The sequence below is a fragment of the Cervus canadensis genome, chromosome 30 (assembly GCF_019320065.1).
Source record: "Cervus canadensis isolate Bull #8, Minnesota chromosome 30, ASM1932006v1, whole genome shotgun sequence".
Taxonomy (NCBI): domain Eukaryota; kingdom Metazoa; phylum Chordata; class Mammalia; order Artiodactyla; family Cervidae; genus Cervus; species Cervus canadensis.
The window spans coordinates 32,415,818-32,437,929 of NC_057415.1; the positions used below are offsets into that span (position 1 = coordinate 32,415,818).

Sequence of the window (22,112 nt, forward strand, 5' to 3'; positions counted from 1 at the left end):
GGGCCACCCAGCTACCTGGCAGCAGAAGCATGGAAAGTTGGTCTCACCTCAGGGCTTCCCTCCCCCTTGCAGATCTAAATGAGAAACAGTAAAATATCTTGGCTCCAAGTTTCTTACTCCTAGTTTCCTTCTCTACTACTAGACAGAAAGATCTTTTTCAAGGCCACCAAGGTACCCACTCCTACTCCTGCTCAAGGTAAACCATTAGCTGATTCCTTGATTGTCAGTCCATTCACAATTCTCTCAAACTAGCAATTTCCCCCTCAGATAAGCAATGATGATGAAGAAAAAAAAATTGAAAAAATGGCAGAATGCTTAAGAAAGCAGTGAAGAAAGAATCACCAGTTTAAGAAATGTCACCACCTTAACAATGACATTTAAGTCAGATGTTTATTTTGTTTATGGTTGATTTGAGGTTTTGTTGTTACTGCTCTTCTTTTCTAATGACTATGCAGTTTTAGGACTAGGCAAGGCAGTAAAACATAAAGATTAAAAGCACAGACTTTGGGGGTCAGACACACTAGTGTGTAAATTGGAACTCTGCAACCCAAAAGAATGTACTGGGAGCTGCTTAGAGTTGGCATGCTGATGACTCAAGAGCATTTAGGTATATTAACCTGTCAATTATGTGCTAATATGGCATTGGTAGCCTGGCTCTTCCAGGATACTTGATTTTCTGATATAGGTCATGATGCAGAAACAGGACTGACTTCATAACTGTTTTTTTCTTGTTAACCATCCACTACTTGTTGTGCATTTAGGGGGGGAACTGGAAAAGAATTATGAAAATAAGTCCAAAACTCTATTACCCGTCATGATTGACTGTCTCTAACTTTAAGACATAGAGATGTATCTTGGAGGATACACACAGGGTATCTTTTCTAGCTCATGTTAGTTATCTACTGTCACATCACAGACGTCCCAAGCCTGATCACTTAAAACAAGAGCCATTTATTAATGCTCACAAGTCTGTGGCTCGACTGGGTGGTTTTGCTGATTTGGGCGAGGATTGCCTGATCTTACTGATCTAGCTCCTGTGATTGGCAGGTTGAGTAGGAGCTAGTGGGTGTAGAATGGCCTTATTCATATATCTGGGGGTTATTATTGGCTGCCAGCTGGATCAGTGAGTATAACTGGGCCATAAGTGCCTCAACCTCTATCAGGCCCACTCTGGCTTGTTCACAGGAGGTCACAGGTTCTAAGTGAAATAAGAAAGCAAGCCACAGTGTGCAAGAACATTGCAAGTGTCTGTATCTTTTGAAAACATGTCACAAGCCAATCAAGACTCAAAGCATGAAGAAAGAAGCCACCTCCGAAAGGAAGAGCAACAAAGTCACATTGTAAGGTCATGGGCGTTGGGAGACAAAAGTTGTTGGCAATTTTTGCAATCTACCATATGCCTTTTGATCCTAATCCTAATCCTTTTTCTTTCCAGTCTACTTTACACAGCATATTAGAAATTCTTGACCTAATTCTATCTTCTTTCCCCCGCCGACTCCACCAGGTTTCTTCTGGGTCTATTCAAGAAAGTGTGAAAGACAGAGTAATTGACTCAAGACTGCAGCTGTTTATCACCAAGCCAGGACTCTACACATGCATAGCTACTAATAAGCATGGAGAGAAATTCAGCACTGCAAAGGCTGCAGCCACCATCAGCATAGCAGGTAGGATGGCTGTTCACAACTGCACTGTTTCAGGAGAGGAGAAGGGAACGACAGAGGATGAGATGGTTTGATGGCATCTCTGACTCGATAGACATGAGTTTGAGCAAGCTCTGGGAGTTGGTGATGGACAGGGAAGCCTAGAGTGCTGCAGTCCACGGGGTCGCAAAGAGTTGGACATGACTGAGCAACTGAACTGACTGACTGAGGAGAAGAGAAAGTCGGTACTATTCCACAGCATCCTTCACTAGGGAACACCTTTTTTTCTTTTAAATCTCTTACTCCAGGCCCACTTGGGATATTTCTTCCTCCAAAGGTTGACCAAAATAATTGATTTTGGGAAATTCATTGCTTCAAAAATTAAATTCTTAAATGCCTGCCTAAGTGATATGAAACAGCTTCCAGGAGTTCATTTCTTTCAATATCTTTCTCTTTCATGTTCTTTTCTTCCCTTTCTTTTTTTTATTCTCCCCTCTCTCCCTCTCTCCCTACTTCTTTCCTCCCCTCCTTCCTTCCTTCTTCCCTCCCTCCCTTTCTTTTTCTTTCCTTCCCCTCCTCTTTTTTCTCTTCCTCCTCTTTCTTTCTGGGGGTTAATCAAGTTTTCCAAGGCTCCCAAAGAGTAAGTTGGCAGACATTTAACATGCTTGTGCCAATTTCTAATTGACTATATTTTAGGGCATTTTTACTTATAAATATATTATCTACCTCGTGGCCTTTCCCCTTCTTGTTTCATGCAAGTGATAGCAGGATCCACAGATATTTTCAAGGAAAAGGGCTGACACATGGATTTCTAGGATATTTGTGTTGAGTTATAAAGGTTTATTTTTAAAACTTAAATGTCCCAAAGGCTTCTGAGAACATCTGTGGAATTCCTAGAGATGGAAATAATCCCTGTATCAGGAAATGCCAGGCATGATAATATTCATAGCATGCCTACCGTCCAAGGGTCAGCAGAGAGATGCTTGGCCTCACATGTAAGGTAAGCACTGGTAGAACCTGTATCCAGAGCCAGTTCCCCAGAGTCTGATATTTCTTACTACAGTGTCACTTCTTTGATCTTCCTTGATGAGGAAATTTCTAGTAATGCTTGTGACTTTTAGCATGAGGTGAATAAGGACACAGAGAAATACATAGGGAGCATTGAACAAGGCTGGCCCTCTGAGGCATGCCCACGAAGGAAAGAGATTTCAAAACCAGATTCTTTCTGCCTTCTCCTCCAAGAATATATCTGTATCTTGAGATATCACATCAATTATTCAAGAATTTCCACTGATGGGAAGTCATATTCCCAGAGAAGGGTGAGACTCTTAAAAGTAAATTCAACTCAATTTAACAAATAATAATAAACTGATTACTCTTCACATACCATTTGTTGTCCATGAAGCACTCTTACATGCATTTATTAAATACACTAGGTTCAGTCCATTGCATTAGGTAAAGGATGCAAACTTAATTTATGAATGGGATCAATAATGGAGTCCAAGTCTTCCAGGGACTCTCAATCTAAAAAGGAAGCCCATTAGTCACAGACATCATGACACAGACTATGTTCTATGCAGAAGCACAAAGTACAACAGCAGGAAAAAAGAGAGTTTAAGGGAATCCTTCGAAAAGAGGTACCATTAGAGTTAGAGATGACAAGGTCAAAGTGAGTCCAGAAAATAGCAAGTCATGATGGAGACTGCGATGAGGTAGAGGAGAGGAAGAAAGGTTTGAAACGTGAGATCTAGCTGTATTATGAAGAGGCTGAGTAGGCTGACTGTACTCTTTAATCAATGGGAAGTCATTTAATTTTTTTAGAGGAGACAAGTGAATATGGTCAGATATATTCTTTATCAAATCAACAGATGTCAGGTGTCAAAAGATGAGGGGCATGGCATGCAGTTAGGTTATTCCAGGAGTCTGGAAGAGTTATGAAGTTCTGGACAACAACAGCAACAATTGGTGAAGAGAGAAGAGGAGAGATGCATGAAAACTATTACATAGATGGCAGGTCAGGAGAGAAAAGATAAGGTTTGAAAGTGTCTGAATGTGGTACAAGGAGTTTAGATGTGTCTGAGATTTTAAGGAAAATGTCTAGGACAAACAATAACAGATAAAACAAAAGAACATGAGAAGGTTCAAGAGATAACAAAATGATTACATTTTTGATGCCTTTAAATTACTTGGAATGATTCTAGTCTCACTATCTTATGTTTTATTTGATAGTTGATCAGGAGCCAGTGTTCAGTAAATATATATTTATATAACTATATCTATATGTTGATAACATATGTATGTGCAGAGAGACGGAGAGAAATAATTACATATGAATACTCAAATCCAAGAAAATAAACTGATCTAACCTAGCTTAACCTACACATCCACTGGTTGGAGGAGAAAATAAATGTTGCTAATATGAAGAAAGTTTCATTTCTGGTCATTATTCAGGCATTCAAAGATCAATTCCCTGCCATGTCTCTTCCCCTCCTTCCTCCTTCTATCTCTTCCTTACATGGAAAGAGAGAAGGAGTCTTGGATTTATGCAGTGGTGTCCTCTGGACCACCCTGGTCTTTGGTAAAGTCTACAGCTGGAGAACTAGTGATCTCATCTCTTGGCTTGGTTGGAACCCAGAGGACCTCCCTGTCTGGCTCAGCCCCATTGAGGCTCTTCCTGTAGCAGTACAATCCTCTACATCTTGGTCAAATCCTTCATCAATTCCCTCTCTAGAGTCTATTATGCAACCTTTTCCCCTAGTCACCTTGGCTCTCTCTGCAATGCCATACATGCTAAACCTCAAGTCAGCTCCTTCCTTATCCCTCTTGAGGACTGTAGCAACTTCGGAATCATTTTCATGTTATAAAAAATCCAAAGAAGATTTAGACCACTGACTCAGTCCTGCTGTCTACCCAACTGTGTCATACTACTATTTTCGCACTAATGTGGCCGATCTCATGTCAGGTTAAAGGGCCCTTATAAGAGTCTCTGCTTCTGGAGTTCCAAATAAGAAGTAGGAAAAACTCCTGATTTATCTTTGTGTAATTTATCAATATACCTCTCTTCTAGGATTTTGGTCCAGAGAAAGGAACCTATAAAATGTGTACCTTAATTCCCCTATCTTCACCTTTCTGTAATTTTATGTAGAATGAAACCAGCAATGATTTGACTTTAGTCAATGGGTTTGGAAAGTATGAGGTACCATTTTTGAATAAGACTCCCTTACATAGCTAATTCATAAAAAGCCACAAGACCCTTTCGTTCATCCCCTGATCTGTTTTTCCTGTTGCATCACACTTACTATGAGACTTGAAGCTCCTCTACTTTTCCTAAAATTTCCTCATGCACATTTTAAAAGGGTATCTCATGAGTGCAATGGAATAAGACATCTGAACCCCATGAGACACCTGCCATTTTTATTTCTCTCCTTAACCTGTTCACATGGACATCACCAGATGGTCAACACTGAAATCAGATTGATAATATTATTTGCAGCTAAAGATGGAGAAGCTCTATACAGTCAGCAAAAACAAGACTGGGAGCTGACTATGGGTCAGATCAAGAACTCCTTATTGCCAAATTCAGACTTAAATTGAAGAAAGCAGGGAAAACCACTAGACCATTCAGGTATAACCTAAATTAAATCCCTTACAATTATACAGTGGAAGTGAGAAATAGATTTAAGGGACTAGATCTGATAGACAGAGTGCCTGATGAACTACAGACAGAGGTTCATGACACTGTACAGGAGGCAGGGATCAAGACCATCCACAAGTAAAAGAAATGCAAAAAAGCAAAATATTTGTCTGAGGAGGCTTTACAAATAGCTGTGAAAATAAAAGAAGCGAAATGCAATGGAGAAAAGGAAAGATATACCCATTTGAATGCAGAATTCCAAAGAATATCGAGGAGAGATAAGAAAGCCTTCCTCAGTGATCAGTGCAAAGAAATAGAGGAAAACAACAGAATGGGAAAGACTCGAGATCTCTTCAAGAAAATTAGAGATACCAAGGGAACATTTCATGCAAAGATGGGCTCAATAAAGGACAGAAATGGTATGGACCTGACAGAAGCAGAAGATATTAAGAAGAGGTGGCAAGAATACACAGAAGAACTGTACAAAAAAAAAATCTTCATGACCCAGATAATCACGACGGTGTGATCACTCACCTAGAGCCAGACATCCTGGAATGTGAAGTCAAGTGGGCCTTAGGAAACATCACTACGAACAAAGCTAGTAGAGGTGATGGAATACCTGTTGAGCTATTTCAAATAATGAAAGATGATGCTGTGAAAGTGCTGTACTCAATATGCCAGCAAATTTGGAAAACTCAGCAGAGGCCACAGGACTGGAAAAGGTCAGTTTTCATTCCAATCCCAAAGAAAGGCAATGCCAAAGAATGCTCAAACTACCGCACAATTGCACTCATCTCACACGCTAGTAAAGTAATGCTCAAAATTCTCCAAGCCAGGCTTCAACAATACATGAACCATGAAATTCCAGATGTTCAAGCTGTTTTTAGAAAAGGCAGAGGAACCAGAGATCAAATTGCCAACATCCACTGGATCATTGAAAATGCAAGAGAGTTTCAGAAAAACATTTATTTCTGCTGTATTGACTATGCCAAAGCCTTTAACTGTGTGGATCACAATAAACTGTGGAAAATTTTGAAAGAGATGGAAATACCAGACCACCTGACCTGCCTCTTGAGAAACCTATATGTAGGTCAGGAAGCAACAGTTTGAACTGGACATGGAACAACAGACTTGTTCCAAATAGAAGAAGGAGTATGTCAAGGATGTATATCGTCACCATGCTTATTTAACTTATATGTAGAGTACATCATGAGAAATGCTGGACTGGATGAAGCACAAGCGGGAATCAAGCTTTCTGGGAGAAATATCAATACCCTCAGATATGCAGATGAAACCACCCTTATGGCAGAAAGTAAAAAAGAACTAAAGAGCCTCTTGATGAAAGTGAAAGAGAAGAACGAAAAGTTGTCTTAAAGCTCAACATTCAGAAAACTAAGATCATGGCATGCGGTCCCATCACTTCATGGCAAATAGATGGGAAAACATGGAAACAGTGGCAGAATTTATTTTCTGGGGGCTCCAAAATCACTGCAGATGGTGACTGCAGCCATGAAATTAAAAGACGCTTACTCCTTGGAAAGGAAGTTATGACCAATCTAGACAGCATATAAAAAGCAGAGACATTACTTTGCCAATAAAGGTCCATCTAGTCGAGACTATGGTTTTTCCAGTAGTCATGTATAGATGTGAGAGTTGGACTATAAAGAAAGCTGAGCACCAAAGAATGGATGCTTTTGAACTGTGGTGTTGGAGAAGACTCTTGAGAGTCCCTTGGACTGCAAGGAGATCCAACCAGTCCATCCTAAAGGAGATCAGTCCTGAGTGTTCATTGGAAGGACTGATGTTGAAGCTGAAACTCCAGTACTTTGGCCACCTGATGCAAAGAGCTGACTCATTTGAAAAGACCCTGATGTTGGGAAAGATTGAGGGCAGGAGGAGAAGGGGATGACAGAGGCTGAGATTGTTGAATGGCTTCACTGACTTAATACATGAGTTTGGGTAAACTCCGGGAGTTGGTGATGGACAGTGAGGTCTGGTGTGCTGCAGTCCATCCATGGGGTCTCAAAGAGTCAGACATGACTGAGCGACTGAACTGAACTGAACCTGTTCTTTCCAGTCAAAGTTGCTAGATGCCTCATAAGTCTCCCCTTGTCATTATTGAGGAAACTACATCTCAACTCTGGGGTGCTCCCTATTTCAGGAAATAGGGAACCAATATTCCAGGAAAGTGAGGCCACTCTGGTATAAAAGGGATGCACGGAACCACATTAATTCAGAATCACGTCAAAGCATGGTCTTACACTTCCCAGATCTCTCAGAGCTTAGCTATGACACCTGCTCTCTCCGTTTCTGTTTTTGGCATCTCTCTCCATTAGCCTCATTAGGGCTTCCCTGGTGACTCAGATGGTAAAGCGTCTGCCCGCAGTGAGGGAGACCCGGGTTCGATCCCTGAGTTGGGAAGATCCCTTGGAGAAGGAAATGGCAACCCACTCCACTATTCTTGCCTGGAGAAGCCCATGGACAGAGGACCCTGGTAGGCTACAGTCCATGGGGTCGCAAAGAGTCAGACACAACTGAATGACTTCACTTTCTTTCTTTTCTCCATTAGCCTCAGAGGTCCAGAGCCTGATGCTTCCCCTTGACACTCTGGCACACTTCCTTACCTCAAACTCTCCTTTCTCCCATTTCAGCCACCCCCATCCTCCCCTGGTGTTTTGCAGTCAACGGTACTTTTTGTCACATTCTCTGTGTTTCACTTTGAAGCTTTTACTCCATCTGTTTATTTACTCATCCCAGCAGGAAAACTGGAAATGGAAAAATCTGTTCTAGGGCTCAGGATTATGTCTAATGATATTTCTAATGTTTGAAAGACAACAACAACAAAAATAAAGATCATCCTTCATTTTCCCAAAACTCTTCCATGCATATGCCCAGATTCATATGTATTATTTGAGAAACTTGATATACTTTTCCTGACTCATTTACATTTGCTGCTAGTCATCAAAAGGAGCCAGAAAAACTTTTGGATCCTCTCCCTATGAACCAGGAAGTTCCATTTCCCCTTCAGTCACCACCTCGAAAGGCTCAAGTTGCCATTTAAACTCACCAGGATGCCATGTTATTGGCAAGATGCCTTCTCTTTTTCCTCAGAACCCTCAGCCCTGTGACAGAGACCAGCAAGACATTCTATGATCCCTGTAATGAGCATAGCCCTGGAAGAGCCAAAGGCCATCAAAATAGACACAGGTATTAATTCTATCAAACATTTAAAGAAGCATTAACAGCAGTCTTTATTACCCTGATACCAATGCCAGATAAGGGCAATACAAGAAAACTAAAGACCAATATTCCTGATGGATATAGTTGAAAAAATTCTCAATAAAATCCTAGCAAACCAAATTTAAATGTACTGACATTAACAGAATCATGCTTCATGATCAAGTGGGATTTATCTCTGGGATGCAAGAATGGTTCAACATACACAAATCAGTTAATATTTGTCTTTATCTGACTTAATTCAGTTGGTATGATAATCTAGGTTCATCCATGTTGTTGCAAAATCGCATTATTTCAGTCTTTTTTATGGCTGAGTATTATTCCATTATATATGTATGTATGTACATATATAATGTGTGTACATATATATATATATGTATGTATGTACATATATCCATATTTTTAAGGATAAAAATATGATCCTCTCAGTAGGTGTGGAAAAAGCATTTAACAAAATTCAATATACATTAAAAATAAAAACTCTCAGCAAATTGGATATAAGCAATGCACTCCAACCCAGTAAGGGCCACATATAACAAACCCACAGCCAATATCATACTCAATAGCAAAACATTACACACTTTTCCTCTAAGATCAGGAACATGACAAGAGTGCCCATTCTCACCATTTGTATTCAACATAGTACTGGAAGTCCTAGCCCAAGCAATCAGTCAATTAAAAGAAATAAAAGGTATCCAAATTGGAAGGGAAGAAGTAAAATTGTCCCTATTTGCAGATGACACAATCTTATACATAGAAAATCCTAAAAACTCCACCAAAATCTGTTAGAACTAATCAATGAATTAAGTAAGTTCTACATATAAAATCAACATATGGAAATCAGTTGTTTTTTTGATATACTAACATCTGAAGAAGAAATAAAGAAAACTATCCCATTTACAATAGCACCAGAAACAAAAAAAGTACTTAGTAATAAGTTTAACTTGGGAATAGAAAGATCTGTACACTGAAAATTACAAGGCACTGATGACAGAAATTAAATATACAAATAAATAGAAGATATCCTGTATTCTCCTTGAGGAGGAAATGGCAACTCACTCCAGTATTCTTGCCTGGAGAATCCCAAGGACAAAGGAGCCTGGCAAGTTATAGTCCATGGGGTCGTAAAGAGTTAGACACAACTAAAGTGACTTAACATAACATCCTGTGTTCACAGATGAGAAGAATTAATATTGTTAAAATGTCTACGCCACCCAAAGCTATCTGTGGATTTCATATACTCCTATTAAAATTCCTATGACATTTTTTCACAAAAATATAACAAACAATTCTAAAACTGTATGGAATCAAAAAAGATCCCCAATAGTCAAGTAACTAAGAAAGCACACACTGAAGGCAACACACGTCCTGGTTTCAAACTATATTACAAAGCTATGGTAACCAAAACAGCATGGAACTGGCATTAACCAGACACCTAGACAAGTGGAAATGAATCAAGAGCCCAGAAATAAACTCACACATATATGGTCAATTAATTTATGACAAAAGAGCCAAGAATATACAATGGGGAAAAGACAGTTTTTTCCATGCATGGTGTTGGGAAAACCAGATAACCATGTGCAAAAGATTCTATTTCTGTTCTGTAAATAAGTTCCTTTGTATCAGAATTTAGATTCCACATATAAGTACCATATGATATTTGTCTTTATCTGACTTAATCAGTTAGTAGGATAATCTCTAGGTTCATCCATGTTGCTGCAAAATGGCATTATTTCAGTCTTTTTTATGGCTATTATTCCATTATATATGTGTGTGTGCATATATATATATATATATGAGACATCTTTATCCATTCATTTCATATTTTTATTTTCTATATTCTGAGCTGATGATTCACATTATTACAGAGCAAATATAACTTTGGACTCTGTTTCATAATAACCATAGCTAATTGAACACACCATCATGTTTCACATTCTCTGTCATGTCTCATAGCCACACTGCTGGGTCCCTTGCAATGTTCTCCACAATTGTGAGACCTGGGATAATGTGGCAGGAGCACACAACTCTCTCTACCACCCAGTGCTTCACCCACCATAGGCAGAGAGTGTTTTTATCAACAAAACAGACCCCACCCCTCAGCATTTCATGGTGGTTACATCTGGTTTCCAACTGATTAAAGGTGTTTGCTTTTAATAAAAGAGAAAAGAATAAATGAGTAACAGCCAGTAGCTGCACTAAATTGCTACCAGCTGTCCCACAACTAGTACCAAGAGGTAAGCATTCTTTTTATAATCACGCAGCTTTTTCATTTTAGATTGGCTGTGTGTTTTAGAAGACAGCCAAAGTTTTATTGGCTTTTCCAGATAATTGAAAAGATACTACAAATACTGATGACTGTTGGAAATTTTTAGAATTTTACAAATAACTAGTTTTGAGATAAAAGCACTTGTTTATAATTGCCAGGTTCTTGAAGCCCTTCCCTGCTCCACCCCCCGCCCCCAAGAAAGAAAATGTGACTGGAGAGAAGACACACAGAAGTCTAGTGAATCATCCTTTGATTCTCTTAATATTCTTGAAAAGACTGAGCACCTTTAAACAACCTTGATTTTTTTGTCCTCTCACTTGCCATTGAAATAGAAGCCTATCTAAGTTTATTATCTCTTCCCAAGTTCTATGGCTGGATTCTCTTTGGTGTTGGTTCATCTCCATGGTATAGAATCCTCTCTTTTACTTCTTAAATTGAGGGCTTTTTCATATACAAAACCTTGGTCTTTTCATGTTTCAACAGGTTTCCTTGTCCAGCTGCTATTAGATTCTATTAGATTCTGTATTTACCCCTTCTGAACTGTATACCATTTTCTCTTTAAGAATTTCCTCATGTTTCTTCCATCTGTTCTATCCAGAAAATGTGGGGCCCCTTGTTAGAAAATTATTAAGTGTTTCAAGATGATCACAGCAAAACACTAAACTAAGGATGGAGCCCTTCTGATTGTGAGACCCGGTATGACCACGTGAGGCCAGTGGGTCTGCGAAAATAACAGCTCCACCACCCATCCCCTCTTTCCTTTTCCTGTTCAGCCCTCCACTCCTTGCTTTCCTGTTGAAAAGTCCCTGGGTAGCCAACAGAGGGAAAATCAGACTACGATCCTGCCTAGCCTAATGATGCCATGGTTGACTCCTCTTAAAGAGAATTCAGTTCCTAGAGACATTTAATATTTTCTTACTTTCCTTCTCCAAATATGCCTGCTAATGTAGGATCTGGCCTCCCGGCAGATGCAGAGAACTTTTCAGAACCTTAGAGCTAGAGGTATCAAAATTATCTCTTATAAGCCTTGAGATGAAAATGTACTAACCTTTGTTTCTTTTCTCTTTTACTTTGATTTCCTGTGGAAACTTCCTTTCCTGGTACTAGAATGGAGGTAAGGTATTGTTATTGCACCAATGTTTTGTTTTGCTTTGTTTGACATGCCATTTTTTATCTATTATTTGTTGAGCACTGTAATCTTTCAGAAACTCTCTAATTTCTAATCCTTTAAATACTTTCACAAAAAGATGATGATGAAGATAGGTAGTATCTATTGAATACTTACTATGTGTCAGGCACTATGCTAGGAGTTTTATATACATTAAAAAAATTTATCCTTGGGACATCCCTATGAAATAGGTACTGTTATTATCCCTATTGTATGGAAAAGAAATTAAGAGAGTTACTTGGAACTGGAGACTCCAAGTGACTCACACATCAAGTAAATGATAGGCTTGGAAAAGAGACACAGCACTGACTCCCAAACTCTCCCTCACAGCTTTATCCTGCAGATAAGAAAGTAAGACCTTATAACATTCCAAAATTTACAATGTTTTATTTGCATAAATTCACTTTCATAAAAATTCTATGATGTGTGGTAACTATTTTAACCTAGTTTTACAAATGATGAAATCAAGATTCAGAATGGATGCGTGTATGCAGTTGCTCAGTGATGTCCTACTCTTTGGATTGTACTCCACTCCATGGATTCTAGCCTACAAGGCTCCTCTGTCCATGGAATTTTTCAGGAAAGAATACTGGAGCAAGTTGCCATCTCCTACTTCAGTGGATCTTCCCAGTCCAGGGATAGAACCTGCGTCTCTTGAGTCCCCTGCATTGGCAGGTGGATTCTTTACCACTGTGCCACCTGGAAAGCCCTCATCAAAATGGTTAACTAAAATAATAATAATAGTTAAGTTCTGCAGACATTTTGAGTACCACTTTTCTTATACTAACATTTCAGCAACTTTGTAGGACAAGAACTATCATTCCTCTTTCTTTATATGAGGAACCTGAGGCACAAAGAGCTGTCCAGACCACATAGCTAACTACAGAACCTCAATCTGGGCTCAGATAGTCAGAGTCAAAAACACACATTCATAACTATAATGCTAACCCAGTTAACAGAGCAACTAAACAGGACCTACAACTCAAGCCATTGATTGTAATTCCATGGAATGAAATAATTCATAGTATAAATAATAATTCATAGCCTAAGAAAATTTAGTGTGTTCTCAATCTTTTTCCCAATTCATATAGCTTTGATGCATTTGTTTACCTGGTAAATAAATTTATCAGGTATTTGAGAATTAGGTGGCTTCACCTATTTGAGAATTAGGTGGCTATCACAGTTCTAAGAGACAGCATACTGACCTGAAGGATACAACAGAGAAGCTGAATATTTACTGAAGAGATATATGGCATATACATGGAAAAATGTAAATTGAAATGCAGGTCACCCATAGAAGAGATGTCATCTTTCACTCATTCATCCCTTCAGCACGCCTGTCTTCTCTATGCATCTTTAAGCCACTCACCCTAGGAAACTTCCCTTGTGGTCCAGTGGTTAAAAACCCACCTTGCAATGCAAGAGACACAAGTTTGATTTCTGGTTGGAGAACTAAGATCCCACATGCCGCAGAGCAATTAAACCCACATGCTGCAACTATTGAGCCCACGTGCTCTGGAACCCACGTGACACAACTAGAGAGTTTCGGGCACCACAATGAAAGATTGCACACGATGCAATGAAGATCCCACATGCCACAACTAAGACCTGATGTGGCCAAATATAAATAAATACTATTATGCTATTAAAAAAAAACAACACTAATTCTGGTGCTATATTGGAAAGTAGAGAAACAAAAGAAATTTTATTAATTCTCTGCACCCAAGGAATTGACATTTTACTAGGGGACATAAACATACACACGCTGGGTCTGGAAGATCCTCTAGGGAAGGAAATGGCAACCCACTCCAGGACTCTTGCCCAGAAAATCACATGGACAGAAGACCCAGGTGGGCTACAGTCAAATGGCTGCAAAGAGTCGGACATCACACACACACACACACACACACACACACACTCACACCCCTACACATATTACAGAACCACATAATGATGGAAGCATGCAGAAACCCTAAGGGCTCAAGGACAGAAATCATTCACATAGAGCTATATGCAAATGAAAATCTTTAACTGATTATAGTCAAATAAATGCTAACTAAAGAAACTCCCATACCATTTTTCGCTTGTGATAACTCAAGGACCTTTGGTTTTCTGCAAAGGACAAGACAGTAAGTATAGGGATTTGTGGGCCAAACAGTCACTGTTGCAGCTACTCAGCTCTGCTATGGCAGCACAAAAGCAACCATAGACAACTTGGAAATGGATGAACTGGGCTGTGTTCCAGTAAAACTTTACTTCTGGACACCGAAATTTGAATTTCATATAATTTTCACTCCTTTTGATTTCTTTGACCATTCAAAAAAATAAATAACTCACAGGTGATATAAAAAGAGGCAGAGCGCCAAATCTGACCTGTGGGTTCTATTTGCTGACTCCCGTCTTAGAGAATGTGCATGTGTGTGTGCCAAGTGTCCAACCCTTCACAACCCTATGGACCGTAGCCCGCCAGGCTCCTCCATCCATGGTGTTCTCCAGGCAAGAATACTGGAGTGGGTTGCCATGCCCTCTTCCAGGGTGTCTTCCTGACCCAGGGACCCAACTCACGTCTCCTGCCGCTCCTGCATTGCAGGCAGATTCTTTACCTCTGAGCCACACAATCATACACAAAGACACTAGACGTTAAAGGATAAAAACAATTCCAGTTTGCTTTGGAGACTGAGAGCGATGTATAGCCTTGACCATCACATAAGTACAGTGAGAGGCCGGGCAGTTACTGTATAACAAAGGAGTGTCACTATCGAAGGAGAGGTACAGTTCTCACATGGGAGGGCAGGAAAAGAAGGTGTGGCATTTCCACTGAGGTGGTGGGGTTGTCCCCACCAACCATGGCATGGCTGGTCATCTGAATGTGCCCTTGGACAACGTATTACGTGTTCAAAGGGAGTAGATGTCTCTCTCATAGAAACTGGAGCATCACATTTTAAAACAGTGGACCCTTGAACAATTCAGTGGTCAGGGGCACCAATAAGTATCTTATATTTGGTGCTATATTTATGTGGTTCCTCCATATCCACATTTTTCATCCTTGGATTCATCTAACCACGCATGGGATGGTATAGAAGTGTAGTATTTATTGAAAAGAACTGCGTATAAGTGGAATCCAAGTAATTCAAACCTGTATTGCTCAAGGGTCAACTGTATTCTACTGAAAGGGATTCAGACATGCTAAAGCAGAGAGAAAATAAAAGTGAAGATGCAGTAAGAATCCTTCAAATGTTTCTTTTGACCAAGGAGAGCTGTCTGTTACAAGAGAAACTGGAAAGGCTGGGAAAGGCTGGGATCAAACATCAGTTGTTGATTCCAAAAAAGAAACTATACAGAAAGAGAGGTCAGTCAGGTTGAGTTTGTCAGGAGGCAAGAGAGGGACTGACTGCAAGTGCCATATTAACTAGAATTTTTGGAGGAAGTTTGGCAGATTATTCCGAAATAACCAGCACTCTGTGAACAGATCCCTGCAACCTCTGTCCCATTGCTGAATGAGCAACAGGCCTCTGCTGTTACTCCATCTGCAGTCTCAAGAGCTACATGTGGAGAAACATGACTTCAGTGGGACAGAAAGGGGACTCATCACTTGCAAAAGTCAGAAGGCACCAGTGGAAATTTTTTGCATTCATCTGTTTCCCCAGGTTTTGCTGTGAGCTCCTTAAAATAAATTTTTAAGTGATAAGGTTAGGAGGTTGAAGGGGAAAAAATGGCCCAATTGGCTTCCATATCTGGCCTCTGAAATTTGATCATCACATAAAATTTGAGGTTTATAAGTTGCCAAAATAAGGGAGATATATTACATAGGATACACACACACACACACATTTGTATATATTTGATGCTAAATATCCCTTGCCTTGTGGGCCAATCAAGCAATGATAATCTACGAAAGCTGTCTTTAATGCTCCCAAAACATCAGCAAGACACAGAAAATAAGCAAGAACCATACACTTCGTATGGTTTTTTCCAGGATGCAAACGGTTTTCACAGGCTACTTATCGTCAAGCTGGTATGAAGACAAACCAAAATTAAAACCAAGATCTTCTCCTTCTATTAAAAGCCTATTCTGCTTTTTCTTTTTTTTCTTTTGCATTATGTAGCTAATGCTCACAAATCAATGAGGACTCAGTACTATTAATTCACACTGAGGTTGTTCTAAAGATTTCTCTAGGGCTTTTTAAAAGAAAAGCAACAGAAATTCAGAGAAAAGAATTGGTTAATTCATTATTAATAACCCTTATCTCTAAGGCTACTTTCATTAACTTTTCCTTTGTGTAATTTTTCTAAGTTTCCAATGTTTTTTTCAAAAAATGGTTTTTGCTTATGTAATTAAAGAACAAAATCATGAACTTTTTATTTAAAAATATTAGTGGAAAACTAAAGAAATATTATTTAATAGTTATCATATGACAATGAAACACAGATGATTAATTCTCAACTCAGACAGACCAGGAGAAATATTTAACTTTTACATGATATATTTTTTTCTAAGTGAAAACAGTCACTCTTCCTCTCTTTTTAAGGAAGGATTATCAATATGTATGACCATTTTGTAAAACAGTTTGAGTTACTTCCAGTTATTAGGTATTATTACTCAGTTTCTTAAAGCACAGTATCCTTGCTTCTCTCGAACTTTCTTAGTGTCATCCTACCTTGGGTTTCCTCAGAAGTTGAGTCATGAGCTATTTCTGGTGTTTTCTCAACCTTATAGGGCCCACGTTTTCTTGGGAGTTTTGTGTTCCCTTATTCAAAACCTTCATTTTTAAAACCCCCAATAAACTACAAGTAATACAATAAAATTCATGTTAACTAATTAGTAAAATGCTCATATGAATTAGAAAATTATTCTATATTAGAAAACATCATTTTAAAATATAGTATTTCATGGAAGTTCATTGCTTTACCTGAATGAGTTGTATCTCATTTAATAAATTTGCTTCAAAGACAAGTCAATGATAATTTCTAATCAATTTTTCAAATTCAGATGAGGTCTGTTAGCAGTTAAAACACTTCAATTAAACAAATTCCAGTTGTTTAATTTCTTCTTGAAATCTTTTATATAAAGATAATGAAATGCTAAATTCCAACAGATGATCTAAATGATAAAGCAACTTGAATTTTCCATCCCTGTTAACAGTATCTTATGGAAGGCATAAAGATATATTGAGACTATTACAGTGCCTGCACATAATAAGTGCTCAATAAATATTTGTCAAGTGAGTAGAGGAGCTATAATTCTCAGCACTGTGTTAAGGGAACAGTGGATATGTGGAGAGAGTACCAGCAGTATCTTCATTTTCCTTGTTGTCCTTTTCAATCATTATAAGCTTTTAATCTTATTTTTATGCCAGTACTTTCATTACCCATGAATACACAATAACCTGGGTTCAGGATAAGTATTTACATCACTTTACAGAGTATGGCATCTAAAGTGAACAGATGACTTTCCCTAAGACATGTGGCGAGAAAATAGCAAAACTGAAGATGTTACTTAGCTCCTCTGAGAGTCATAGAGACTCTCATCTGAGAGTCCAATGCTTTCTTCTCCCTATGTGCCTTTCTTCTTATTCTTTAATGGACTGTTGGGAACATGTGTGGGTGGTAGGATCTGAGTATTGAAGATGTGTGCCACAAAATTCAAATGCTTACCTATCATAACATTTAAATAAACTATGGGAGAATTCAATGGACAGAGGAGCCTGGAGGACTACAGTCCATGGGGTCCCAAAGAACTGGACATGACTGAGCAACCAACGCTTTGCTTCCCTAGAGGCTCAGTTGGTAAAGAGTCTGCCTGTAATGCAGGAGATCTGGGTTCAAACCCTGGGTTGGGAAGATCCCCTGGAGAAGGGAATGGCAACCTGCTCCAGTATTCTTGTCTGGAGAATCCCATGGACAGAGGAGTGTGGCAGGGTACAGTCCATGGGGTCACAAAGAGAAACAATTGAGTGACTTTCACTTTTCACTTTTCATGTTTATAAAGCTGCAAGTTTTTGGATCAGACCAGTTACTACACTTAGTCACTTATTAATCATCATGATGAATGTGTTTTGTAGATGTATTTATTGCTACGTCAGCTTGTTTGTAAGAAATGTGGAGTCAAATTTTATTTATGATGAAAATAATAAAAAATACTCCCACACATTCTGGCCTTGAGTTTCTAAAGCTTTCCACATGGTTATCAATTTGGATCTTCATCATAACCTCTGGAGTAGCTAGAGGTAATATAACTGCTGCTGGAAATGACAATATTCAGATGGAACATTTCAACCAATTTGCCAGTACAATCTTCTATTTCTGTGATGCAGATGTGGAAATGGAAAATAAACAAAAAGGCAGATTGAATGCTCAGAACAGCATGTGATCTGGAATGTTGTTCACTGCTTCTTTCAGCAAGCCACAAAAAGATAACAAAGGCTACTGCGCCCAGTACAGAGGGGAGGTGTGTAATGCTGTCCTGGCAAAAGACGCTCTTGTTTTCTTCAACAACTCCTACGCAGACCCTGAGGAGGCCCAAGAACTACTGGTTCATACTGCCTGGAATGAACTGAAAGCAGTGAGCCCATTCTGCCGGCCAGCTGCTGAAGCTTTGCTCTGTAACCACATCTTCCAAGAATGCAACCCTGGGGTGGTACCTACTCCTATACCCATTTGCAGGTAAAATTAAAAAATAAATAAATGGGGAAATTCTGTTTGTCTGCAAACAGGGAAAGTTTTCAAAAGAGGAAGTTGTCAGGTACAGGAGTAAAGGCAAAAGCTGGCTTTTGTGCAGACTACAAGGTAATTAACTGGACAAAATTCTTACCCTGTAAATCCCTGATGGATGATACATTATTATACATGGGGCTTCCCTGGTGGCTCAGATGGCAAAGAATCCACCTGCAATGCAGGAGACCTGGGTTTGACCCCTGGGTCAGGAAGATCCCCTGGAGAAGGGAATGGCAACCCATTCCAGTATTCTTGCCTGGAGAATTCCATGGAAACAGTAGCCTGGCGGGCTACAGTCCATGGGGTCACAAAGAGTCGGACACGACTGAGCAACTAATGCTTTAACACTGAGCTAGAAAATGTCACAAAAGGTATAATATTCTATTTGTTATTGTTTACATTATTTTCATATTCATAGATATCCCAGCTTTCTAGGAAGTAAAAAACAAAATCCCAAACTAACATGGATTTCATTGGTAAACTAAGATAGAGAAAATAGACTATATAAAGTGTTTCAACATTATTTGCCAATAAACATGAGATCTTGGTGAGCATTTCAGAATATTAAGATACATTCCACTCAATATCCTAATTTAAGTACTGACACTCTGGTCTCATGGAGGGGTGGAAGTAGTTATAAATATTTCCTTAAATCCCCCATACCCTGTAAGCATTGAAATTTATAAATCCAAGTTCAATAGAACTATCTTTGCCTCTATTTACTTTTTATATAGCAAAGATAGGAATCAATATGAATTTTGAGCTAATTAGAATAAAGTTCAAATACTGTTTATACTACTTTCTAGATGTATATGATCTGGGCTAAATTCAGTTTCCTCATTTGCAAAATAGAGTTGACAAGATTAAAAGATAAACTGCATCCATGGCATATATTAGAACTGGATAGATGCTGTTTACTTTTCAAGGAAACAGGAAGACTATCAATATAGAACATTTCCATCTGTTTCAGTAAAACCAGGAACTATTTAAATACTGAAATAGTTTTTTTTTTTTTTTAAATACTGAAATAGTTTTTAAGTGCTCTATTTAGCATACAAGGACTATGGGGAGGTTATTAAAACACAGTGCTCCATTCTTCAACTTACTGCGGATTTTGAAGGTTTGGAGACATTTTAAGACTAATATAATTTGTTATTTCTTCAGTTAAGAGTATGTTTTAATCAGGTATGACATCTAGATATCTCTTGGTGAACAACCAGAATTAAACTGAAGTGTCCTTCGTACTCTAGCACAAAATAAATTTATTGAGTAACTTTTCAACATTTACACCCTAGACCAGTTTACATGCATAGGCCACAGATGTCCTTTCTCAGGATTGAAGATAATTTAAATTTTTTTTAGAAAAAAAAATTTGTTCCTTTTAAGAAAAAAAAAATCTCTTTCATTGAGATGTCAAATTTATTAGAATAGCGTAATTATCTCTTAAATCTGTAAGCCATTAAATGTTTTTTCCTAATTCTAGTTACTATTTAAACAAGTATTTTTAATCTGAAAATTGTTTCAATTTTTTAATCCTTGTAAACAATTTATTAATATTGGGGTCAAAAAATAAGTCTAGAAATTTTCACATTTTATTGTTTTTTTCTCTCAAATATAATTAATAATTGTTTAAAAATTAGACGTTTAAAAAGATTTGGTCTCTGCTTTTAAGGTACAAAATTAATATACATTATATAGGTATTAGTGTCATGAGTAATTAAGTTGTCTGATCCTTTCTGCTATTAAATGAGTTTTGCCTGTTTGATTCAATGCGATAAACCCTTCCCCAATAACTGTTTTTTTCTAAGAAAATTTTCCTGCAGTCCTGGTAACGTCTGCTTTTTGTTCCAATAACATTAGGATTAAAATTCAGCTCATTGTAAATAACTAGTAAGGTTGCTCTTCAGATATTCTCATTTTGTCCCCTTGCATTTGTATTATATCTTTTATAATAGTTTCTGTTTGCCTTGATATTTCAGGGTGGTTCAAAAGTCTCCAACCATGTTATATTTTACTGCTACTTATTTGTAAGACTTTTAAACACATACTATTCGTCACGGTTTTCTAATCATAAATAATAACTTGATCACTTGTGCCTCTTTCGATGGATGATAAGGAACTTCATTTATTCAGTAAACATTTGTTGAGCTCCTGCTGAGCTCTAAGCACTATTCTAGGGCATTTGTCCATGGGGTGTATATTGCAGCAGCAGAAGTCAGTGAGCAAGATACATGATAAATAAACCATTTATATATTACCTTAGAAGGTATTAAGTGTCATAGGAAAGGGGAAAAGTGCACCAGAAGTGCCAAAAGTCATATTTAAGAAGTGCCAAAAGTAAATTTAAAAAGAGTGCTATAGGTAATCCTAATTAGTTAGGGTAACTGTACTGAATCCTCCATTCTTGCTTTTTGAAACTTTTTGTGGAATTATAAACCAGGTTAGTGTTAGTTAGCTTTGATATAACTGCACAGTCACGTACATTGCAAGTACCTGGAAGAGTTCTCTGTTATTTGTTCTCCCTGATCTGTCATTTGTTCCATAGAAAAATCTTGTCGTTGTTAAGTTCTCAACTTTAATTCACCTCTTGTTCAGCCAGAACAGAGGTTTTACATATTACATGTAAAAAACTATTTTTTATAATATTACATATACGTGTGTTTGCAACTTAAGTCTTGTGCTACCTTCAGTTTTCCTTAAAATTCTTGCATACTGACCAGTTGCGGGGGCTGTGCTATAATGAAGACCATATAAGGCAATCCTGAATTTTGTTCCTTTGTGGGAATATTTTTCTCTTGCCAGATAATAGTAAGATTATGTCTTTAATTCCTGAGACCCAAAATACTTGTAAAATTCACCTGGGAGGAGATTTCTTTCTTATAAGTAATATAAAAATAATGGCTAATATATTTTCCTCATCAGATTTATATCCTTTTAAAGAATATTTTCTTATAGTGTATCTCTGATTATTTTTCTATCTTCTTTATGTGTTCTACTTTCTTGTTGGGATACATTGTTAATTTGTACTTTGAATTTCTTGCTTGATTCTTCCTCTCCTTATCACCTTACCCACCATTTTTATCTTTCATTCTTTCTTTCTGCATTCAGTTTAGAACTTCTAAAGTTTTCCTCTATCATTTGTTCAATATCTTGCCAAGTCTTTCTTTTTCAATGGAGATTTCACATGTTTCAGTGGAACAAAGTTGTTTTCACTTTTTTGTAGTCTTCATTTTCTTCAGTCACTGTCATGTTTAACTTAACCTAGTTTTCAGTCTATTTCCTTTTCATTTTGATTTTTTTCCTGTTGAAAAACTCTTCTGTAAAGGCCATGCTTCAGTGAAAGGCTTCAGGTCAATGAAAACAAAAAACATTTTTTAATTCTCTAGTGTGTTTTTAACTTATAATAAAAAACAACTTTCCCAGGTATTTGCTTTCTTCACATAATGTGGG

At 38.0% G+C, this 22,112-nt stretch overlaps 1 protein-coding gene across 2 annotated transcripts in view; it reads left to right on the forward strand.

Annotated features, from left to right (window-relative positions):
- The window catches only part of MUSK (muscle associated receptor tyrosine kinase), a 95,016-nt gene that overhangs the window by 60,773 nt on the left and 12,131 nt on the right, over positions 1–22,112 (forward strand). For both annotated transcript variants that reach the window (XM_043453770.1, XM_043453771.1), the window contains exons 9-11: positions 1,505–1,664; positions 11,888–11,894; positions 18,348–18,611. In XM_043453770.1, coding sequence (XP_043309705.1) covers positions 1,505–1,664; positions 11,888–11,894; positions 18,348–18,611 — 431 coding nt within the window. The remainder of the gene's footprint in view (positions 1–1,504; positions 1,665–11,887; positions 11,895–18,347; positions 18,612–22,112) is intronic.